General features: G+C 68.4%; 1 protein-coding gene across 1 annotated transcript; it reads left to right on the top strand.

Moving 5' to 3' along the window:
• Positions 1-284: 284 nt before the first annotated feature.
• Positions 285-18,298, top strand: ADAM15 (ADAM metallopeptidase domain 15). Its single transcript, XM_044990960.1, has 25 exons — positions 285-518; positions 3,065-3,168; positions 4,574-4,650; positions 6,014-6,092; positions 7,018-7,094; positions 7,400-7,571; positions 7,774-7,839; positions 7,947-8,015; positions 8,861-9,030; positions 9,136-9,220; positions 9,294-9,442; positions 9,529-9,706; positions 10,768-10,860; positions 11,601-11,796; positions 11,911-12,019; positions 12,104-12,263; positions 12,398-12,475; positions 12,565-12,676; positions 12,945-13,083; positions 13,201-13,260; positions 13,898-14,003; positions 16,264-16,341; positions 17,044-17,115; positions 17,357-17,472; positions 17,639-18,298. The coding sequence occupies exons 1-25, from the start codon at positions 404-406 to the stop codon at positions 17,679-17,681; spliced, it is 2,703 nt and encodes a 900-aa protein (XP_044846895.1). The 5' UTR covers positions 285-403; the 3' UTR covers positions 17,682-18,298.
• The last annotated feature ends 1,924 nt before the right edge of the window (positions 18,299-20,222 follow it).

Raw genomic sequence — 20,222 nt, forward strand, 5'->3', positions numbered from 1 at the left:
AGTGGGGCAGTTGGGGGGCAGAGGAGTCTGGGGGGCGGGGTGAGGAGCAGGGCAGAGGGGTCGGGGTGTTGGGGGCAGGCGCAGGGGAGCGGGGCAGTTGGGGGGCAGAGGGGTCTGGGGGGCGGGGTCAGGGTCTGCGGGGCAGGCGGAGGGGAGCGGCCGGCGGACGATGCCGAGCTCCCCGGGGGCCGGCGGAGGCGGAGCTCGCTGGGCGGACCCGAGCCCTGGCAGGGCCGGCCGGGGAGGGGAACTTCCCGGCCGAGCGGGCGCTGCCAGGCCCGGCCCGGCCCCGCTCCGTGCGAGCCGGGAGGGCGGGGGCGGCCCGGCCGGATCGGGGCTGGGATAAACCCGCAGCCGCGGCGCCCCGCCCGCCAGGAGCCAGGGCCGGCGGCTGAGCCCCGCCATGGGGCTGCGGCTGCTCCTCGGGCTGCTCTGGGCCCTGGGCAGCGGTTCGGGGCTCCCCGGGCCCCGCCACGAGTCCGGCCCCCATGGAGCCGGCTGGGGCGCCCGGCGCGCAGGTGAGCGGGCGGCGGGGGAGACCGCCCGGGGGGCCGGGACGAGCAGGGGGTGAGGGACCACGGAGACCCTTGGAGTCGGCGCCCAAGTCACTGGGGCCGGGTGGGTCAGAGCGGGGGGCTGGGAGTCAGGACTCCTGGGTTCTCTCCCCGGCCCGGGGCGGGGAGTGGGGGCTGGTGGTTAGAGCAGGGGGGCTCGGAGCCAGGACCCCTGGGTTCTCTCCTCGGCTCGGGGCGGGGAGTGGGGTCTGGTGGGGTGGGGGGGCTGGGAGCCAGGACTCCTGGGTTCTCTCCTCGGCTCGGGGCGGGGAGTGGGGGCTGGTGGTTAGAGCAGGGGGGCTCGGAGCCAGGACCCCTGGGCTCTCTCCTCGGCTCGGGGCGGGGAGTGGGGTCTGGTGGGTTGGGGGGGCTGGGAGCCAGGACTCCTGGGTTCTCTCCCTGGCCCGGGGCGGGGAGTAGGGGCTGATGGTTAGAGCAGGGGGGCTCGGAGCCAGGACTCCTGTGTTTTCTCCTGGCTCGGGGCGGGGAGTGGGGTCTGGTGGGGTGGGGGGGCTGGGAGCCAGGACTCCTGGGTTCTCTCCTTGGGGTGGGGAGTGGGATCTAGCGGGTTGGGGGGGCGGGGAGTGGGCCCCTGTCTGCAGCTGGGACTGGGGCCGAGTCACCAGCCCCGCGCTGCCTTTCCAAGCACCTGGCGACCCTGCAGGGAGGGGCCGTGACAGGTGAGCGAACCGGTGCTGATGCGACTCCTGCAGACCTTTGGTCCGGCCCGGCCCAGCCCAGCCCCCCGCTGTGCAGGTGCCCATCGGGTTGGCTGAGCCGTGGGGCCAGGTGCCGTGGGGGGCTGGGTGTTCCTGTCTGACAAGGGTGGATTCAAGCACCTGGGGGCCCTGGGTGCATTGTGCCTTTGCACCCCGCACCTGGAGGGGCTCCTGTGCTCTGCTTGGGGGAGCTGGGCCCACTGTGCTTTTCCTTGCCTGCCGTGCCTAGAGCACCCCTCTGGGTGAGGTTGGTGGGAGCCCCAGAGCAGTGGGGCTTGGAGGCAGCAAGCAGCTTCCCTTTGGGACAATTGGCTCAGGCTCTCTGCAGACTCAGGCAGGTTTCCCTGCAAGTTGTACTCAAGGCAGCTTCCCCCCACCCGCCCCCGCAACTGACTCTGCCTGTGGTTGCAGAGAGCCTGAGACAATTGGTTGGGGGGCAGGCTGCACTGGCACAGGTTTGGCATCACTGGGGTGGGGGCGGGCTGCAGCTGAGAGCCATATGGAGCCAGGGGGCTGCAGGTCATGGAGGCTGCCAGGGGGTGGGAAGGCGGGACCATGGTGTCCCTGCACCAGTGGGGGGGAGGAGGTGGTCAGGGGATATGGGGGGGGCTGAGCTCCTCCCCAGGGTAAGCTTTGCCATCGCAGGCCCTGGGGGTGGGAGTGGATGCAGAGCGGCTGGGGAGGAGATGGGTGAGGGGCGGGTTGAGCTCTTCACCTGACATCCCCCCACTCCTTGGCTGTGCCTGGGGGGCAGGAGTCTAGGCTGGCTCTGGGGCCCAGGAGATGAATTCTCCCCCCCCCCCACCCCCCCCATGCTATCTGCTGCTCAGCCCCCGGCTGGTGTCTCAGCAGAGCCAAATGGACTGTGGAGCCTGAAGTCCTGGGGCGGGGGGGGGGGGGGTTACCTATTCCCCCGGGGAGACCCAGCGTTATGGTGATGGAGGGGGCGTCTCCTAGCAGGGCGGGAAGGTCTGTGCTGGCATCCTACCCCGACCGGCTCCTCCAGCTCCACCCAGCGCTGCCTGCCCCCAGGGCCCTGGCCTTGCTGCGCCAGGGGCTTGGCGGGTGGCCAGGGGCTGGGAGGAAGGACGGGGGCGGCTGATTGCCCCACCCTGACCCCGCCAGGTCGCCTGGCTTCAGGTGCAGCTTTGGAGGGATGGGCTCTGCTGCTGCTGCTGTAGATGCAGGGACGCTCGTGAAGGGCCTTCTCTGTGCGGCCCCAGCGGCTGGAGCCCTGTGGGGCTGGGGGCTGCCCGTGCCTGCTGGGGCTCGGCCAGGCCGTTTCGGAGTGGGACCCTTGGCAGTTCTTGCCCGTTGCATACGCGGGTCTCTTTCAGCGCCGCCTGCCCAGGCGGTCAGGGCACGTCCTGCACACACAGGCAGTGCCGTAGTGAACGGCGGGCACAGGGCGTGGGCCCCGCTCTGAGCACTCACTGGGACAGGGGCACGTGCCCCACCTACGGTGTGGGGGTGGAGAGCCAGAGACACTCACCAGGCCACACAGGGCGCCAGGCTCAGAGCTGGGAATGGGACCCAGGAGTCCTGGCTCCCAGCCTGTCCCCGATTCTTCCCGGGGCACCGAGTCAGATGTGGACTAGGGCAGGGGTCTGGATCCCAGGGCACGCTCTGTGCACCTGCCTGGCCGGGAGCCCCGGGGGGGTCTGGGACCCCACGTGCCAGTCTGGGGGAGGGGGGCCGTGCTCTAGGAGCGCATGGATCCGTGCTGCGCGGGGCGAGGCCTGGGGGAACAGGGGCACCCGGGGTGATGGCTCTGTTCTCGGCCCCGTGCAGGCGGCAGCTCCAGGCGGCAGCGCGAGGACCTGGGACATTATTGGCACGTGACGCCCCGGATCCTGCAGGGCAACCGGACACTCAGCATGGCCGAGACAGACCTGGTAAGGACTCTGCCCTCCACCCCCAGCAGCCACTGACTGCATTCCCTGGCACCCCTGCTCCCCCCAACTGTAGCACCCCCCCGGCTCGTCTGTCAGCGGGGGCCTCTCCCTGGGCTGGGTGGGACCCAGTCCAGCTGGCGGGAAGGGGGCAGTGCCCACACAGCCTGGCCCCCGCACTGGATTTGTTGCGATCCCCCCTGCTTGGGGGGGGCACTCGAGGAGCCCTAGCGCTTCCCTCCCAGCCCCATGGGTGCTCCTCTGGCATCACTCCCCACCCCCGCTGGATTCCCCGGTTCCCTTTCCGGGCACAGGAAACCCAGCCCCTGTACCGGCTCTGGCCTCAGCGCCTGCCCTGTTCCCGGGGTCCCGGCAGGGAGCAACTACCTGCAGCCTCTGGGGGGATGGGAGCATGGAGAGACCCCCAGCCCCTGCGAGGATGGGGGAGAAGGGACCTGCTGCATTGCAGCTCCCCCCATCCCCCGGCCCCAGCAGGCCCCGCTGCCTTGAATGGCTTCCTTAGGGGCGTCGGGGGGCTCCCTACACTGGGAGTTGGGGATGCCTGGAGAAGGTCCCCTCAGACCCATGCTGGGGGAGGGGCAGGGAAGGAGACGCTGCCCTGTGGACTCCCCCGTCCCCCCCCAGCCAGGCCGGTTGTGTGAGCTCATTCCTGCCTGCCCCCCGGCCGGAAGGGCCTGGCCTGGCCACAGCCAGGGATCCTCTGTGGCATTTCCTCTTTGCTCCGTGCTGGGCAGGAAGCGCAGGGTGTGTGTGTGTGTGGGGGGGGACACCTCCTGCGACACCCCACCCCCAGGACAATGAGCTAATGAGGGAGGGGCGCTTCCTGGCGAGCTCCGGGAGGGGACCCCATCCTGACCTCTGCCTGACCTCTGGCATGCTAGGGCCTAACCAAGACCACATGGGTGGTGGGGCTGCCCCGTCCACCGCTCCCGCCGTCACCCGCCGGCACAGCTTGGGCCCCATCGGCGATGCTGGCTGGGAAGGGGACAAGCCCCCCAAACCATGGCAGGGGAGCTGAGCCCTGCCCAAAGCAGAGGCCAGCGACCCCAATGCTGGGCTGGGCTGCGATGAGCGGGGTTGGGCGGGTGGGTGAGCCGGGGCATTGTCTGCCAGGGGGCATTGGCAGGTGCCCCCCCCATGCTTCCTCCTCCCAAACACAGGGGGGCTCAGCCATGAGGCAGGGGCAGAGGGGCTGGCTTCACCCCTGTCCCAGTGACTCCATCCCACCCCCTCGGCTGCCGGTAAGCGGTGGGGCAGGGAACCCGGATTCGGGTGCCCCCTGGTGGGGACCAGCCCTATGTTCCATCCTGGGTGGGTGTTGGGGGTGACTCCCAGGCTGGGGGTCGCCAGCTGCTGGGCCTGTAACCCGCTCCTTGGTCTCCCCCAGGAGGGCTTCCCAGCCCGGCTACAGGTGGCCCTGGATCTGGAGGGGGCGCAGCTTGTGCTGGAGTTAGAGCAAAACCGGTGAGTTTGGGGGGGGTCACAGAGTGTGGGGGAGTCAGGGCCCGGCACCCCCACTTCCTGCGATTCACCGGGACTCTCAGCCAGCCAGTAACACAGCAGGTTTATTAGCCGACAGGAACACGGTCCCAAGCAGGGCTCGTAGGTACAACCAGGACCCCTCAATCAAGTCCTTCTGGGGGGTTTAGGGAGCTTAGACCCCAGCTTGGGGTTCCCTGCGTTGCCCCCCCCAGCCCAAGACTGAAAACCAAACCCCCTCCCCCCGCCGCCTCCTCTCCTTTGTTCAGTCTCCAGGGCAGAAGGTGTCACTTCTCCCCACCCCCTCCTGGCTCAGGTTACAGCTCAGGTAGCTTCCTGCCAGGGAAGTCCCCCCTCCCCAGTGTAACTCCCCTGCAACATTCCCAGGTCAAATCCACCCTGCTTCCTGCTCCGTCACAGGGGGACTGGGTGTGTTCCTTGTACCCCTCTTCCTCCCCTCCCTCCCTGCCAGCTGGCTGTGACCGTGTGTGTGTTGGGGGGGGGGGGGCGGCAGCATCTGAGCTGCACAGGGCCTGCTCTGCTGGGCCCTGAGCGGGGAGGGAGCTGGGGGGCTGCAGGGGGGGACTGGGAGGCCCTGGGGGGCAGGGAGCTGGGGGGCTGCACGGGATGGCTGAGGCACCTGTGCATTTTTTCGGGGGGGGAGGGAGCTGCAGGGGGTGGCCAGGGAGCCCTGTGAGGAGGGAGCTGAGGGGCTGCAGGGGGGGACAGGGAGGCCCGGGGGGCAGGGAGCTGGGGAGCTGCAGGGGGTGGCTGGGGGCCCTGTGAGGAGGGAGCTGGGGGGCTGGGAGGCCCTGGGGGGTTGGAGCTGGGGGTGGCCGGGGAGCCCTGTGAGGAGGGGGCTGGGAGCCCTGTGAGGAGGGAGCTGGGGGGCTGGGAGGCCCTGGGGGGTTGGAGCTGGGGGTGGCCGGGGAGCCCTGTGAGGAGGGGGCTGGGAGCCCTGTGAGGAGGGAGCTGGGGGGCTGGGAGGCCCTGGGGGGTTGGAGCTGGGAGGGGCCAGGGGGCCCATGTATTGTTCTAGGGAGGCCTGGGGGCATTGCTGTGGGGAGCCCGGGGGGTGTGCAGGGGCAGTGGCCTGGCAGCAGATGGGCTCCAGCTGGGTCATGCTCCCTCTGGCCTCGCCTGCCCCTCCGTGGGGCCGGTGGAGGGGGAACACCCTCTGCCTCTGTTCTTGGGGAGCAAGGCAGTGCCCCTCTGGCCTATGGGGACACTGTGCACCCTGGGGGGCCGTGCTCCCTTTGGCTGGTGCAGCCCCCAGCATCCCAGTGGCGGGACGGGGTGGGGACGCCCCTCCCTGGGCTCGCTCTCACTGTCTGTCTGTCTCCGGCAGGGAGGTGGCTCCGGGTGCCCGGGCGCTGCTCTATTACCTGCCGAACGGCACGCGGGTGACGCAGGCCGCCGGCTCGCAGGTAGGTCTGTGGCTGGGATCCACAGGATCAGTCTCTGGCAGACCCCTGCAGCGTGGCAGATCCCCGGGGTCCCAGTCCTCCCCAGGGCAGGCCATGCGGCTTCACCGCCTTAGACCGAACCGCTGGGGCACCTGCCCTCCTGCATCACCCAGCAGGTGCGCCAGGTGCCTGGCAGAGACTTGTCCCCTGCAGGGACGGGTGCCCGTGCCCAGCGCTGGCAGGGACACCCACACAGCGCACTCAGCACGGCGGGTTTATTACTCGCTGGTGCTGAGAGCTGAAGGTGAAAGCAGCATCAGAGCCCTGTCACCCCATAGCAAACCCCCGGCCCATGGGGCAGGTCCCAGTGAAACCCCCCAGCTCTGTCCCTCCCCTTCCCCCATCCTTTGTTCTCCAGCTTGGGGATTGTGTGCAGAGGAGGCGAAATCCCCCTTTCCCCCGCCTCCTTGCCAGGTGTGTCTGTCCCTTAATTGGCTTTGTTCTCTGAGATTCTCCAGGAATTCGGGGTGGCCTGGGCCACCCCCTCTCAGTGACTCCTCCACCTGGGTGACATTCACAACTGTCTCCAGCTGCCCTGGGAGCAAACGCCTCCCCCAGCCATGCAAAATACAGGGGAAACTGAGGCACACGGAGGGGGGAGGAATGGACATAAAAATAGTACAGAAAATTCCCACCCCCGACTCTGACGGCAGTGCCCTGGCTGTGCCAGGCAGGACTCGAGTGTGTGTGTGTGCGGGGGGTGCTGCGAGCTTCTCCAGGGCAGTGCCCTGTCATTGGCACTGTTGTATTTGTATTGGTCAATTACTTGGACCAGTGTCTCCTCCCCTCATTGCTGGCCAGGGCTGCTCTGCAGGGGGAGAGGTCCCAGCTGGGTCCCCCGAGAGCGCTCGGAGCTGCAGCTAAACTCAGCTTCTCTCTGCTGCAGGGAAACTGCTGCTACCGGGGCCACGTCCGGGAGTATCCAGGCTCCTGGGCCAGCGTCTGCACCTGCTCCGGACTCAGGTGGGGGAGAGCTCTGCAGCTGCAGGCTGGGGGCTGAAATTGGGGGGGAGGGACGATGGGGGTGGGGGTGCCCTGGCCAATGGAAGGAGGTGGGGGGGGGGGAATCTCTGTGGGTTTTAAAGAGGAGCCGTTCTGGGTGCCCCTCAATCCCGACCTGCAGCCCCAGTGACCTTAGCCCTGCCCCCCCGCCCAGCAGGGGCTGCGGTTTTGTTGAGCCCTTGAGCCCTGCCTCTCTTGTGACCTGCCCTGAGGATTAACCCCGTCCCTGCCCCCCAGCTAACGCCCGTCTCCCCCTCCTCTCCTAGCGGCGTCCTCGTGGCCTCGGAGAACAGGAGCTACGGCCTGGAGCCGGACCCCCAAGGGCCCCGTGGGAGGCACCTGGCCTACCGGCCCCGGGACATGCGGCTGGGACAGAGGGAGTGTGGGCTGGGGCCCCCCAACCACACGCAGCCACTGCTGGACCCGGAACCACGCAGGGTAGGTGGGGGAGGGGAATTGGGGGGTGTCTGGGGCCATGCCCCCCCCCCAGTCTCATTTGTCTCTGGGATGGGGGGGAGCTGTTGCCTGGGTCCCTAGGTCACAACCCCCACTCCCCCCCCCCCCCCCCGGTCCTGGCTCTTGTGTCCATGCGTTGGCTGAGTGCCCTCCTTCCCACTCACTGGCTCCCCCTTCTCCCCAGGGGAAGCGGGAGGCAGCCCCAGAGCAGCCGTTCGTGGAGCTGGTGATGGTGGTGGACCATGCAGAGGTGAGTGACTCCTGCCCATGCTGGGCGGGGAGGGGAGGAATGTGCCTCACTCTCCTGAGCCCCATGGAGGCTCCTCCCCCCTTGACGCCTCCTCTCCCCCCTTGCAGTTCAAGAATTACCCCAACATGGAACGGATCCAGACCCGGATGCTGGAGATCGCCAACCAGGTGGACACGGTGGGTCCCTAATGGCCCCTGGGATGCCCTTTTCCCCCCCAGCTCTGCTAGTGCCCCTCACTCCCGCCCCACAGCCTCGGTTATCCCAGCCTGTGCCTCTCCCCTCCCCCCAGCTCTGCGCACCCTCACTCCTGTCCCGCAGCTCCAGTTATTCCAGGTCTGTGTCGTTGTCACAGAGTGTGGGGGAGTCAGGGCCCTGCACCCCCCACTTCCTGCAATTCACCGGGACTCTCAGCCAGCCAGTAACACAGAAGGTTTATTTAGACGACAGGAACACAGTCCAAGACAGGTCTTGCAGGTACAGACAACAGGACCTCCTCAGTTAGGTCCATCTTGGGGGGGCCCCAGGGAGGCCAGAGCCCCGTCTGGGCTCCCCTCCATTTCCCAGCCAGCTCCAAACTGAAACTCCCTCCAGCCGTCTCACCCCGCGGGGCCCCTCCCCGGCTCCTCCTCCAGCCTTTGTCCATTTCCCCGAGCAGAGGTGTCACCTGGCTCCTCCCCCAGCCTGGTTCTCAGGTTACCTGCTCAGGTATCCTCCCTTCCCCACTGCAGCCAGTCCCAGCAAAACTCCCCTGCAACCTTCCCAGGCCAACACTCCCCTCTCCCTGCTGCATCACAGGCACCCACCCAGCATTCAAAGGAAACATGAAGAACATTCCCAGTTCGTCAGGGTCGTTCACCCCCTCCCTCAGCTCCACGGCCCCCTCACTCCCGTCCCGCAGCCCCTGCTGTGCCAGCCCTGACTCCCACTGTGGACTGCCCTGGTGCGGGCAGTGGTGCCATCAGTGACTCTGGTCTGGCGCCCACTGCCCAGCCAGCATCTCTAACCCCAGCTTCCCCCCCAGTTCTATCGGCCCCTGGGCGTCCGCGTGGCGCTGCTGGCGGTGGAAGTGTGGAACCAAGGGGACCCCATCACCGTGGGGCCCAGCGCCCGGGCCACGCTGGAGCGCTTCCTGCAATGGAGGCAGAAGGAGCTGCTGCCCCGGCTCCCGCATGACAACGCCCAGCTGCTCACGTGAGTGCGGGGGCCGGGGGGGGCCAGGCTGGAACCTGTCTGACGCCGGGCGCATGCAGCCAGGATCTGGGCTCCGGCCCCCCTAACGCTCGCTCACTCTTACAGGGGGGCCCCGCTGGAGGGGGTGGCGGTGGGGATGGCGTCTCAGGCCTCCATGTGCTCGGCTGCGCGATCGGGCGGGGTCAGCGTGGTGAGTACCTCCCCGCCCCTGCCCCCGCCCCCTCCTCTGCCCCCGCCCGCTCTGATCTGGCCTCTCTGCGCAGGATCACTCGGTCAGCGTCCTGGTCGTGGCCTCCACCGTGGCTCACCAGCTGGGCCACAACCTGGGCATGAACCACGACGGTGCCGGGCGCCAGTGTGACTGCGTCGGCCCCTACCAGGAGCGGAGCTGCATCATGGCGCCACCCACAGGGTGAGTCTGGGGGTGCCCTGGCGTGTGGGGGGGGAAGGGAGGTCCCTGGGCCCTGCCCCCCTGCACTCACGGGCTCGCCTCCACAGGCTGATGCCCGGTCTGAGCTTCAGCAGCTGCAGCCGGCAGGACGTGGAGCAGAGCCTGCGCCGAGGCCAGGGCTGGTGCCTCTTCAATGTGCCCGAGCCCGAGAGCTTGGTCGTGCGCCCGCGCTGCGGGAACTGGCTGGTGGAGAAGGACGAGACGTGTGACTGTGGCCTCCGGGAGGTAAGAGGGGGAGGCGCGTGTGTGAGGGGATGTCTGCTCCTCGCCCCCAGGGCCCCGCTGTCACGGACTCACAGGTCGTGCCCACTCATGGCCCCGTGCGGTCCGTGGGGGGTGCCCCTTTCAGTGCGACAGCCCTTCTTGGGGGTCCACTCTCCCGGGGTCAGGCCCCTCCACCTCCTGGAGCCGCAGCTCTCTGAGCCTTTGTCATGGAGTCGCCGGTTGATGCTCTGGAACTGCTCCCCACCAAGCCAGGCAGGACTCTGGGGAGCCTCCTCTCCCGTGGAGCAGCCTGTCCCCAGGGCAAGAAGCTCCCACGGCTTCACCTCCTGGGTCTCTCCTTGGACATTCCCAGTTCGTCACAGCCGTAGCACGTCTGTCTCTGCCGTGCGCCCCCTCAGGGAGTCCCCTCGCTCTGGGGCCCTGGGCCTCCTCACCCCCGAAGGGGATAATGCCCCTTGTTCTCTAGCCCGGAGCGACTCTCAGCCAGCATAAAACAGGAGGGTTTATTGAGCGTCTGAACCCAGCACAGGAAACTCTCAGGGCCTCAGCACAGCTCCCCTGCATTCAGGTGGGCTCTGCCTGCTCCTCCTCTCCAGCCCAGAGCCCCCCTGCTCCCCGCTGGGCCTCCGATATCCCCTCTTACACGCCCCAAGCCCCCTCTGTCCATTGTCTTCTCTCCAGGTAAACAGGGTCTCCTGGGCCTGCTCTCCCCTCTTCTGTCCTCTGGCCCCTCTGGCTGGAACCGGCTGGTCAGGTCACCTGGGTCCTCTCCCCGCAGCCCATTGTCCCCCACTGGCCAGAACCGGCTGTGACTCCTGAGCCGGGTCTCCGGGTCACCAGTCGCTGGGGTCTCCATCCTCCAGGCCATCGGCCAGGGTCCCGAGTTCCCTCTCCGGTCCTTTGTACCAACAAACTCCCTCTCCCCTTCCCTCGTTAAACCAGTAACACCCAGGGACACTGAGTCCCACCCCATCTGTATGCAAACCACTGGAAAAACCAAGGAAAAAACCAGAAAATCCCCCACTTCGTCACACCCACTCACCCGCCCCTCTGCCCCACAGGAGTGCACTGACCCCTGCTGCAACGCCAGCAGCTGCCGGCTGGCCCCTGGAGCTGAGTGTGCCACGGGGGATACCTGCTGCCAGGACTGCAAGGTGAGTGGGAAGGGCCCTGCCAGTGCCCCTCACTCCCGACCCGCAGCCCTCTGCCAGCCCAGCCCTGGGCTCCACCTCGTCGCTTTCTGGGGGTGCACGACCAGATGGCAGCACAATTCATATTAAGGGCGCGGGAAGGCACGGGTTATACCTGGGCTACAGTCGCTGGAGTCCAGTGGCAGGGCTGATGGAACGCGGCCCAGGCTGCTGCCGGAACTAGCTGAAGCAATCACAGACCCACTGGTGTTTCTCGTCGAGAGCCCCCGGAGGGCGGAGTAGGGCAAACATAGGGCCCAGGGCGTTACCGACCCGTCAGCCTGACCTCGCTGGCTGGAAAGAGCCTGGAGCAAACAGTTAAACAACTCGGAGCCCCTGGAGCAGGCGCTAAGGAATGGCCGGCCGGCCTGGACTGGTCACGGACATGCCCAGCCAGCCTCGGCCGGGGGCAGCGGGGAGCGTGGGAGGTGCTGGGTTTAGTCAGGCTTTGGGGACCGTCCCACATGACAGCTGGTTTTACTGCAAGGGGGGGGTCATGGCTCTGTGGGGTCGGCGCTGTGCCCCCAGCTTGGGCCCTTTGATGTGCCAGACCCTCAGGGGTCCCCCTCGTCCCTCAGGACAGGCCCTGCAGCCTCCTGCTTCACCCCGGGAGCACGGCCCAGCGAGCCCCCCTGAGCCAGAGGCCAGGCCAGAGACCCCCCCCCACACACACACCTCCCGTTCTGACTCTCTCTGATCCCCAGCTGCGAGGGGCCGGCTCCGTGTGCCGGGAGCCCCGTGGTGAGTGCGACCTCCCCGAGTTCTGCGACGGGCTGTCCCCACGCTGCCCTCCCAACACATACCTGCAGGACGGGCAACCCTGTGCCGGGGGCCAGGCCCACTGCTACGGGGGGGCCTGCACCACCTACCAGGGCCAGTGCCAGGAGCTGTGGGGCCCAGGTAAGGGGCAGGGGTCTGGGGGGAGGGTGGGATGCAGCAGAGTTGGGGGGACTCTGGGGAGATGGAGTGGGGGTGCCGAGGCCCCTGCGATGCTCACGGCTCTGTCCCATGCAGGTTCGGGGCCCGTCTCCGACGTCTGCATGGCGTCCCTGAATGCCAGAGGGGATGAGCATGGGCACTGCGGGCAGCGCCCTGATGGCACCTACATCCCCTGTGCCCAGCGGTGAGTGACCCCTGTACATCACCCGTCTGTCCCCTTCCCCCTACCCTGTCCGTCTGTCCTCCTGACCCCTGTCTGCCCGTGTAGGGATGCTGGCTGCGGGAGGCTGCAGTGCCAGGGGGGCAGTGCCCAGGGCACACTGGAGGATGGGGTGGCACCTGGCTGCCGCGCTATCCCCCTGCCCCTGGGCGAGGATGTGAGCGACCAGGCCATGGTGCTGCCGGGCACGGCCTGTGGCCCCGGGAAGGTGAGCTGGGGGAACACCCTGGGGCACAGTAGAGGAGCAGGTGCAGCAGCCAAGTGGGAAGGGGGTCGCTGGCCCCCCCATGCTGGGCCAGGGCCCCCCCTTTCTCTCTCGTGACTCCCTCTCTCTCCGGGCAGGTGTGCAGCGGTGGCCGGTGCCAGGACGTCTCCGAGCTGGGGGTGCAGGAGTGTGGGAGTAAATGCCACGGGCACGGGGTGAGCGGGGCAGCAGGTCTGGGAGGGGGGGCTGTGCCATCCCTTCGCTGAGAGCCCATCAGTGAGGAGGCTCCGTGTGTCCCCCCCAGGTCTGCAACAACAACGGGCACTGCCACTGTGAGGCGGGCTGGGCCGCCCCCGCCTGCAACAGCCGGGGGGCCGGGGGCAGCGTGGACAGCGGCCCCGGGGGCCTGGAGCAAGGTGAGGGGGCAGGGCATGGGGGGCGGGGCTGATTGTGCTGTTTCTGACAGTGACGAGGTTGGGACCCAGGTGTCCGGCAGGGCGGGGCAGGGATTCAGACCCGGCTCCCCCTGGGGTGGGGCTGGTGGCACCCGAGGGCCGGATGCAGGGCCCCCCCCAGCTGCATGGGGCGTGAGAAGAATGGGGCTTTGTGTGCTGGTGCCAGGCGGGGGCGGGGGGGGGCAGGGCCTTTTCTGCCAGGGACACTAATGGGCTGTTCTCCTGCCAGGGGGCAGCTCGCTCCCCACCACCCTGCTGATCCCGGCCGCGCTGCTCCTGGCCCTCGCTCTGGGGCTTTGGTACACCAAGCGCGCCGGCCTGCACCAGCGCCTCTGTCAGCTCGGCAAGGGCACCAGCTGCCAGTACAGGTAACGCCTCCCCCCTCCTCCCCCGTGCGTCCCCAGCACAGGAACCGCCTCTGCTCCCTGGCTCCCGTGGGTACGTTCTGGGCCCGGGAGGCGACCCTGACTCTGTTCTCCCTGCAGCGCCAAGCCAGGCACCCAGGTGCAATTGCTCAGCGCAGGAGTCTCAGCCGACCCGAACGGGTAACGTCCCTGCCGGGGGGCTGGACACTGGCTCACTGTGAGCTTCCCCACGGCAGTGCTGTGTCCATGGGGGGAGTGTCACGGGTTCCCTTCACCGTATTCCCATTCCCCCCCCGAGTGGGGGGCTCTGAGTTACTTGCCTGGAGGGTTCTCTTTCTCCCTGTCCCCCAGGCTCCGAACGGGGAATCTCTGTGTCTCTGCTGGTGACTGGTCGCTGAGTGCTGGCCAGTCTCTCACCCCCAGCTCTGCGGGGCCTGGCAGTTTGGGGGGAGGGGGCTGGCCAGGGGCTGGGGATCAGCCTCCCCAGGAGGTTGGGGGGGTGGCCGCAGCAGCAGCACAGGCGGTGGGGTGGCTGGTTGCCATGGACCTGCCATGCTGGGGGCAGCTGGCCCTGGTGAGATGCCACCCTGCTGTCCTATGGGGGGTCCTGCCTGCCCCCTGGCTGGGGAACTGGGGACACGAGGGCTCAGTGCTCCTGGGGGCAGTGCTGGCCTGGGGGGCCGCCTAGGGCTGGCCTGGGGGGGTAGGTGCCGGTGCCCTCCCTGTGCAGTCCTGCAACCTGGCCCCCTGGGGGTGGGATGTGTGTGAAGTGGGGGGACGCTGCCCTGCGGGCACCTGAGACGTGTTTCCTCCCCAGGATCTCTCAGCTGGAGCCACGAGGCTCCAACGAGCCCCACCCTGGGCACCCGCGGCCCCTGCAGTGGCCCCAGAGCACCGAGCTGCAGATGATGCCCATCAGTAAGGTGAGTCCAGCACCGCCCACCCCATGCTGGGGGCTGCTCCCGTCCTGCCTGGGGCCCCACAGCTGGGGCAGCGCTGGGGCGGGGGGCCAGCGCTGCGGGCCACTGGGGATAGGCTGGGGGGAGGCCAGGGTCCTGCTCCCACGGCCGATGTGTTCTGGGGATGGGGTCTGAGCTGCTGCAGTTGCCAAGACGGCCCAGGGCCGGACGGCAGGTGCTCAAGTAGGGGGCTCAGTCCCCAGTCAGTGCAGGCCCCAGCGGCACGGGGGGTGCGGCGCTCCAGGGCGGGGGCTCCATAGGGGGCTCAGTCCCCAGTCAGTGCTGGTCCGGGGGGTGCGGCGCTCCAGGGCGGGGGCTCCATAGGGGGCTCAGTCCCCAGTCAGTGCTGGGCACGGGGGGTGCGGCGCTCCAGGGCGGGGGCTCCATAGGGGGCTCAGTCCCCAGTTAGTGGGGGGCACGGGGGATGCGGTGCTCCAGGGCGGGGGCTCCATAGGGGGCTCAGTCCCCAGTTAGTGCTGGGCACGGGGGCACGGGGGGTGCAGCGCTCCAGGGTGGGGGCTCCATAGGGGGCTCTCCCCCTAGCAGTGGTGGCCCAGTATCCCAGGGAACTAGGGGGCACTCGTGAGAGTCGGGCTCCCGACACGCCAGGGGGAGAACGGGAGGCTTAACCCCCCCCCACCCCCCCCCGGAATGAGCAGTTGAGTTAAACCGAGTGGTGGCGTCCTACGTTCACTCCCTGCCCGAGTGTATCGGGGGAGAGCTCTCCAGCCAGCGAGTCACCCCTGCGCGTGCCGGGCGTGAGAGCTGTGGCTGGGAAGGGGGGGGGGTGCGCCCGTGGGGGGGGTGTGTGTGTGTGGGGGGGTGTGGAACTGTGATTGGAACAGCGGTGCCACTTCAGCTTCACCTCGCACCAGTGCGGCGAGGCAAGTCACAACGCTGTGCCGCAGGGAGCGTTACGGGGGACAGCAGGGGGCGCTCTCCCCGGCAGGCAGGGCTGGCCCCAGGGCAGTGATGGGGGGGTGGGGCCGTGCCGTTATGGGGGGCAGCAGGGGGCTCTCTCCCTGGCAGGCAGGGCTGGCCCCAGGGTGGTGATGGGGGGGGTGGGGCCGTGCCGCAGGGAGCGTTACGGGGGACAGCAGGGGGCGCTCTCCCCGGCAGGCAGGGCTGGCCCCAGGGCGGTGATGGGGGGAGGGGGGCCGTGCTGCAGGGAGCGTTATGGGGGACAGCAGGGGGCGCTCTCCCCGGCAGGCAGGGCTGGCCCCAGGGCTGTGATGGGGGGGTGGGGCCGTGCCGTTATCGGGGGCAGCAGGGGGCGCTCTCCCCGGCAGGCAGGGCTGGCCCCAGGGCTGTGATGGGGGGTGTGGGGCCGTGCCGCAGGGAGCGTTACGGGGGACAGCAGGGGGCGCTCTCCCCGGCAGGCAGGGCTGGCCCCAGGGCTGTGATGGGGGGGTCGGGCCGTGCCGTTATCGGGGGCAGCAGGGGGCGCTCTCCCCGGCAGGCAGGGCTGGCCCCAGGGCTGTGATGGGGGGGTGGGGCCGTGCCGTTATGGGGGGCAGCAGGGGGCGCTCTCCCCGGCAGGCAGGGCTGGCCCCAGGGTTGTGATGGGGGTGGGTGGGGCTGTGCCGTTATGGGGGGCAGCAGGGGGGGCTGGTCCCTGCCTCGGCATAGGGCTGCTGTGCTGCTGGAGGTGCTGTCTGTGGGTCAGGGTACAGCCAAGGACGTCACTCGCTGACCATCCCTGACCTGGCCACGAGGCTTAGGGTGCCGATCCCGGCACTGCCCCCTCCTTCCCCCTGGCAGCGTCGGGGGTGGGCACTGGATGCTACTGGGCGAGGGGCTCTGGGGTGGCGGGGTCCGATTGCTCTGTGGAGCCCTGGGCCAGCCCCAGTGTGACGGGAGAGGATTGGCCCCCAGGGAGCGGGGTGCATCCCCCCCAAAAGGAAGGGGCGTCCCGCCCGGGGAGCAGCCTGGCACGGGGCTGTGCCTCAACCCAGGGCCCCCTGATGCTGGCGTGGGGGCTCCCCTCCATGGGCTGCGACCTCTTAGGATCCTGGGGGGTCCTTGCGAGCGGAGCCTGCGCACAATCTGCTCTGCCCTGGGGGGACGTGGGCGGGCGGGCGTCTCTGTCCTGTGCGATGACTCTCCGCATGCTGCATGGCGACTGACTGACTGACTGACTGACCCCTGCCTGCATGGTCCCCCGGCCCCTCTCTTAACCTCCCCCCCCCCCCCCCGCCGCTTTCTGCTCCTCTTCTTTCTGCAGCCCATTCCCCACGGCTGGGCCCGGCCCGACCCGCCTTCCAAGCCGCTCCCGCCCGACCCGCTTCCTAAGGAATCCCAGGTAACGACCTTGGGCCCTGCTCTAACCCCCCAGCCGAGGCCCCTGCATGCCTGGCACTGCATGGACTCACCGGGGGCTCTGCCCCCACAGGGCTGGGCTCCCCTCCCGTGCGCTGGGGGTGATGGGGTCAGAGCAGCAGTGAGGGCAGGGCCTGAGGGTGAAACTGGCCCTGCAGGGTCTGGGGCGTTGCCTGTCCCACCACCCCACGTCACCCACAAGTCTCCCTTCCCCAGCCCCGATGAGGGGGCAGGACATAGCCCTGAGGGCCGGGCACCCTGTGTCGGGCTGTGGGATCCTGGGTGCTGCCATGGGGCGGAGCAAGTGCCCAACATGTGGCCTTTGCCCCAAACTCTCCCCAAGCCTGACACGCACGCCCCAGCCCAGGGCCCAGCACGCCCTGCCCCAGGCTCTCATGCCTGGCCACGGGAGGGGCACTGGGCCAGCAGCTCCCCACGGGGCCCCTGGCATTGCCGCACCCAGGCTGGGAGATTTTAGCCCCAGCCCATTGGCGTTCGGCTCCCCGTGGGGCAGCCCTGGCCCCACTCTGTCCCTGGAGCCCCCGGCCTGGAGCTGGGCTCCCATCGCCCCCTGGCTGAGGCAGGCAGGACCTGCCTCTTCCCCAGGGGTCTGTGCGGACCCCCCAGCAGCTGCCAGCGTGGGGCGCTGTGTTGCTGTTTCATTGTCCCTGCTCTCTCTGCCCAGGCCTTGCTGCGGGACAGGCCGCCCCCCCCCACGCGCCCGCTGCCTGCAGACCCTGTGCTGAAAGGCACTCAGGTAACCGCGCCGGCGGGCGCCACGCGGGGTGATGGTGACGGTGGCGTGGATCTGTGCGTGGGGAGGGATGTCTGGCTGTGGGGCCCAGCAGGTGCCAGGCTGCCTGTGTGTGTGTGGGGGGGGTCGACCTTGTCTCCCCCCAAGGGATGTGCAGGAAACGGGGGGCGGGGGGCAGTGGGTGCTGCGTGGGGCCCCAGGACATGAGCCCTCCTCAGTAACTCACCCTGACGTCTCTCCGCAGCCTCCAGGCCCTGCCAAGCTGCCCCTGCCCAGGAGGCTGCTGCCCTCGGATCCCGCCGGGCCCGAGCTGTCCTTGGTGCGCTCCGACGGCCCCCACGTCATGGTGCTCCCCTCCAGGTGAGGGCTGGCTGCAGACGCGGCTCGGGGCACCGGGCGGGGGGGGTGGGCTGGGATGGGACTCTGCGGGGTTGGGCTGAGCGGGGACTCTCGGGGGGGGGGGGGGACTAAGGCAGACCCTTGCCCTCATTACTTACCTGTTTCACATTTTCTCTCTCTCCCCCAGGCCAGCTCCCCCGCCCCCCACTGGGCATCTCCAGTACACCTAGCGTGAGACGGCTACTGCTGCCTGCGTGTGGGCTGCCCGGGCTCAGGAACTTCCCCTCCCTCGCTGCCTGTTGGACTTGGGGTTCCTGGCCCCCCTGTTGCTGGCATGGCCCCCCATGCCCCCTCTGTTGCTGACTCTGGGATCTCTCTTTCTGGGCTCCTCCCCTTCCCCCTCGGAGGCGCCCTGCCCGCCAGCTCGGGGACGCTGCGGAGCCGGATCGGAACATGCTGGAGGCTTGGCCTGTTACACTCTGCTGCGGACGCTGTTCCTGGGTATTTGCCCAAAGCCCCTCTCCTGCCCACGCCCTGCCAGGGTGCCATCCCCTCGGCTGGACCTGCCAATCCTCTGCCCTGGGAACTGGGCCCCGAGAGGCCTTGGGTGCTGAGGGCTCTGAACACTGGGTGTGGCTGGGCGCACCCCAGGGGAGCGGCTGCGTCTGGGCAGGGAGCACGGGTGCGTGCCGGAGCTTGTCCTGGGAGATTTGCTGGGATGCTGCCAGGCTGAGGTGGGAGGGACTCCCTGGTGGGGGGCTCCCCCTTCGTCTAGGGCGCTGGCTGCTTCTGAACCCGCTTTAGATCATCTGCAAAGTGTCTAATAAAGGGGAGCTGCCTGAGTTAACTCCTTCCACTCCAGTGTGAATTCTCTGTGCCCCGTGTGACGAAGTGGGACTCTTCTTAATGTTTCCTCTGAGTACTGTAAGGGTGCCTCAGTTTCCCCTATGCAGTTCTTAAGTCTCTAGGTGGTGGAATAAGGGGGTGTAATTGTTGCAGAGCAAAGGGCCAGTGTGCATAAATGGCCGACACTCTGTCTCCTGGCAGCTAATGGCCAGGGCCCTTTCCCCCTGCAAGGGGATGCTAAAAGTGTTGGAGAACAAAGGAATCAGGTGACTTCCTGGCCTGGGAAAAGAACAAAGCGGAGGAGGAGGGGCTGGAAGGGGTTTCAGTTTGGAGCTGGCTGGGGACGAGGAGTGAGTGCAATGTGGGGGTCTGGCTCTCTGCCCCCCAGAATGGACCCGGCTGAGGGGTCCTGTTCTCTGTACCTACAAGCTCTGTTTTAGACCGTGCTCCTGTCATCGAATAAACCTCTGTGTTACTGGCTGGCTGAGAGTCACGTCTGACTGCGAAGTGGGGGTGCAGGACCCGGTGGCTTCCCCAGGACCCCGCCTGGGCGGACTCGCTGTGGGAAGCACACGGAGGGGCAGGGGATGCTGAATGCTCCCAGGAGAGACCCGGGAGGTGACACCGTGTGAGCTTCTTGCCCTGAAGACAGGCTGCTCCGAGGGAGAGGAGGCTCCCAGAGTCCTGACTGGCTTTGGGGGGAGCAGTTCCAGAGCATCGCCCGGGGACTCTGACACCAGGGTCTGGCTGGGTGGGACTCGCTGGGCAGGGCCTGGGGTGGAGCAGGAAGCTGGAGCCCAGAGGCTCTGGCTGGGAGGGCTGAGTCCTCGTGGTATCTCCTGAAGGGCGGGTAGGACCCCTGGGGCGAGGGAGGGTCTGGCCCACTGATAGGCTCCTTCAAGAGACTGTTCCAAACTGGGGCATAGCCCAGATCCTGGGGAGCCGTGACACCCTGGGAGTGGCATGTAGTGCCCGAGCTGCCCATCCTGGGGCCGGCTCTCCCTTGCAGGGCATGCGGTGCTCTCCTGGCGCCAGGAGCCCGCCAGGGGGCTCAGATCCCTATCCCATGTGTCCTAATGGAGGTGTCAGGGGGGTTCCCCTCAGCCTTGGGGTGCTGCAGGGCAGCAGCTTTGAAGGGCCAGGCCAGGACCCTGCACCCTCAGGACCACAGTCCAGGGCCTCATGCTCCCATCCCCACCCAGGGGAACTGCCCCGCCACCAGGGCCCACCAGGGAGCAAAGCCCAGGTATAATCCGCTGCCAGGGCCAGAACCCAGGAGTCCTGGCTCCCAGCCTCCCCTGTGCCTGCTCTGCTGAGGGTCTCCAGCAGGGGGTTGGGTTGCCAGGGAGAGGGGAGGTTCTGTGCCCCCCCAGCCTGGCACGGGAGGGGAGCCAGACGTGCTTTGTCCTGGCTGGGGCATGTGTGTGGCTCAGAGGTGGGTGGCTTGGGGGGCTGCCAACCCCCCTCCACCTTTGCCAGTGACAACCTCTTTGTGCCTTCCCCTACCGAAACCCACTGGCTTCCCCCTCCCAGGGCTCCTGGCTCTGGCCCACTCCCCTCTTCCCAGAGCTGGGGTGAGTCTGTCCCCTCGCTGGGTGCCCGGGGGCAGGGCCGCGTGCAGGGTTAGTGCGTAGCCCCCCCACGGGGCATTGGGCGCAATGGAAAGGGCCAGGCCCAGCACAAATTCTATTGCCTCCTCCCGTGGGGGGAGTGCTCGGCGCTGGTGCCATTGTCCTGCCCGGGGGGCTGGGCCCGGATGCTTGCTGGAGCCAAGACCCCGAAATTCCCCCGGTGGTTACCCCGATGCTCCACTAGGTGGCGCAGGGGCTCAAGCGCCGGCCGGGCCCAGAGCCAGGCAGCCTGGGAGTGGCGAGTTCGGGGATCCCCGGGGGTGGGGGGGTGTCTCTGTTCCCAAGGGGGCACCC

This window comes from Mauremys mutica, chromosome 17, assembly GCF_020497125.1.
Source record: "Mauremys mutica isolate MM-2020 ecotype Southern chromosome 17, ASM2049712v1, whole genome shotgun sequence".
In the NCBI taxonomy this organism is placed as follows: Eukaryota; Metazoa; Chordata; order Testudines; family Geoemydidae; genus Mauremys; species Mauremys mutica.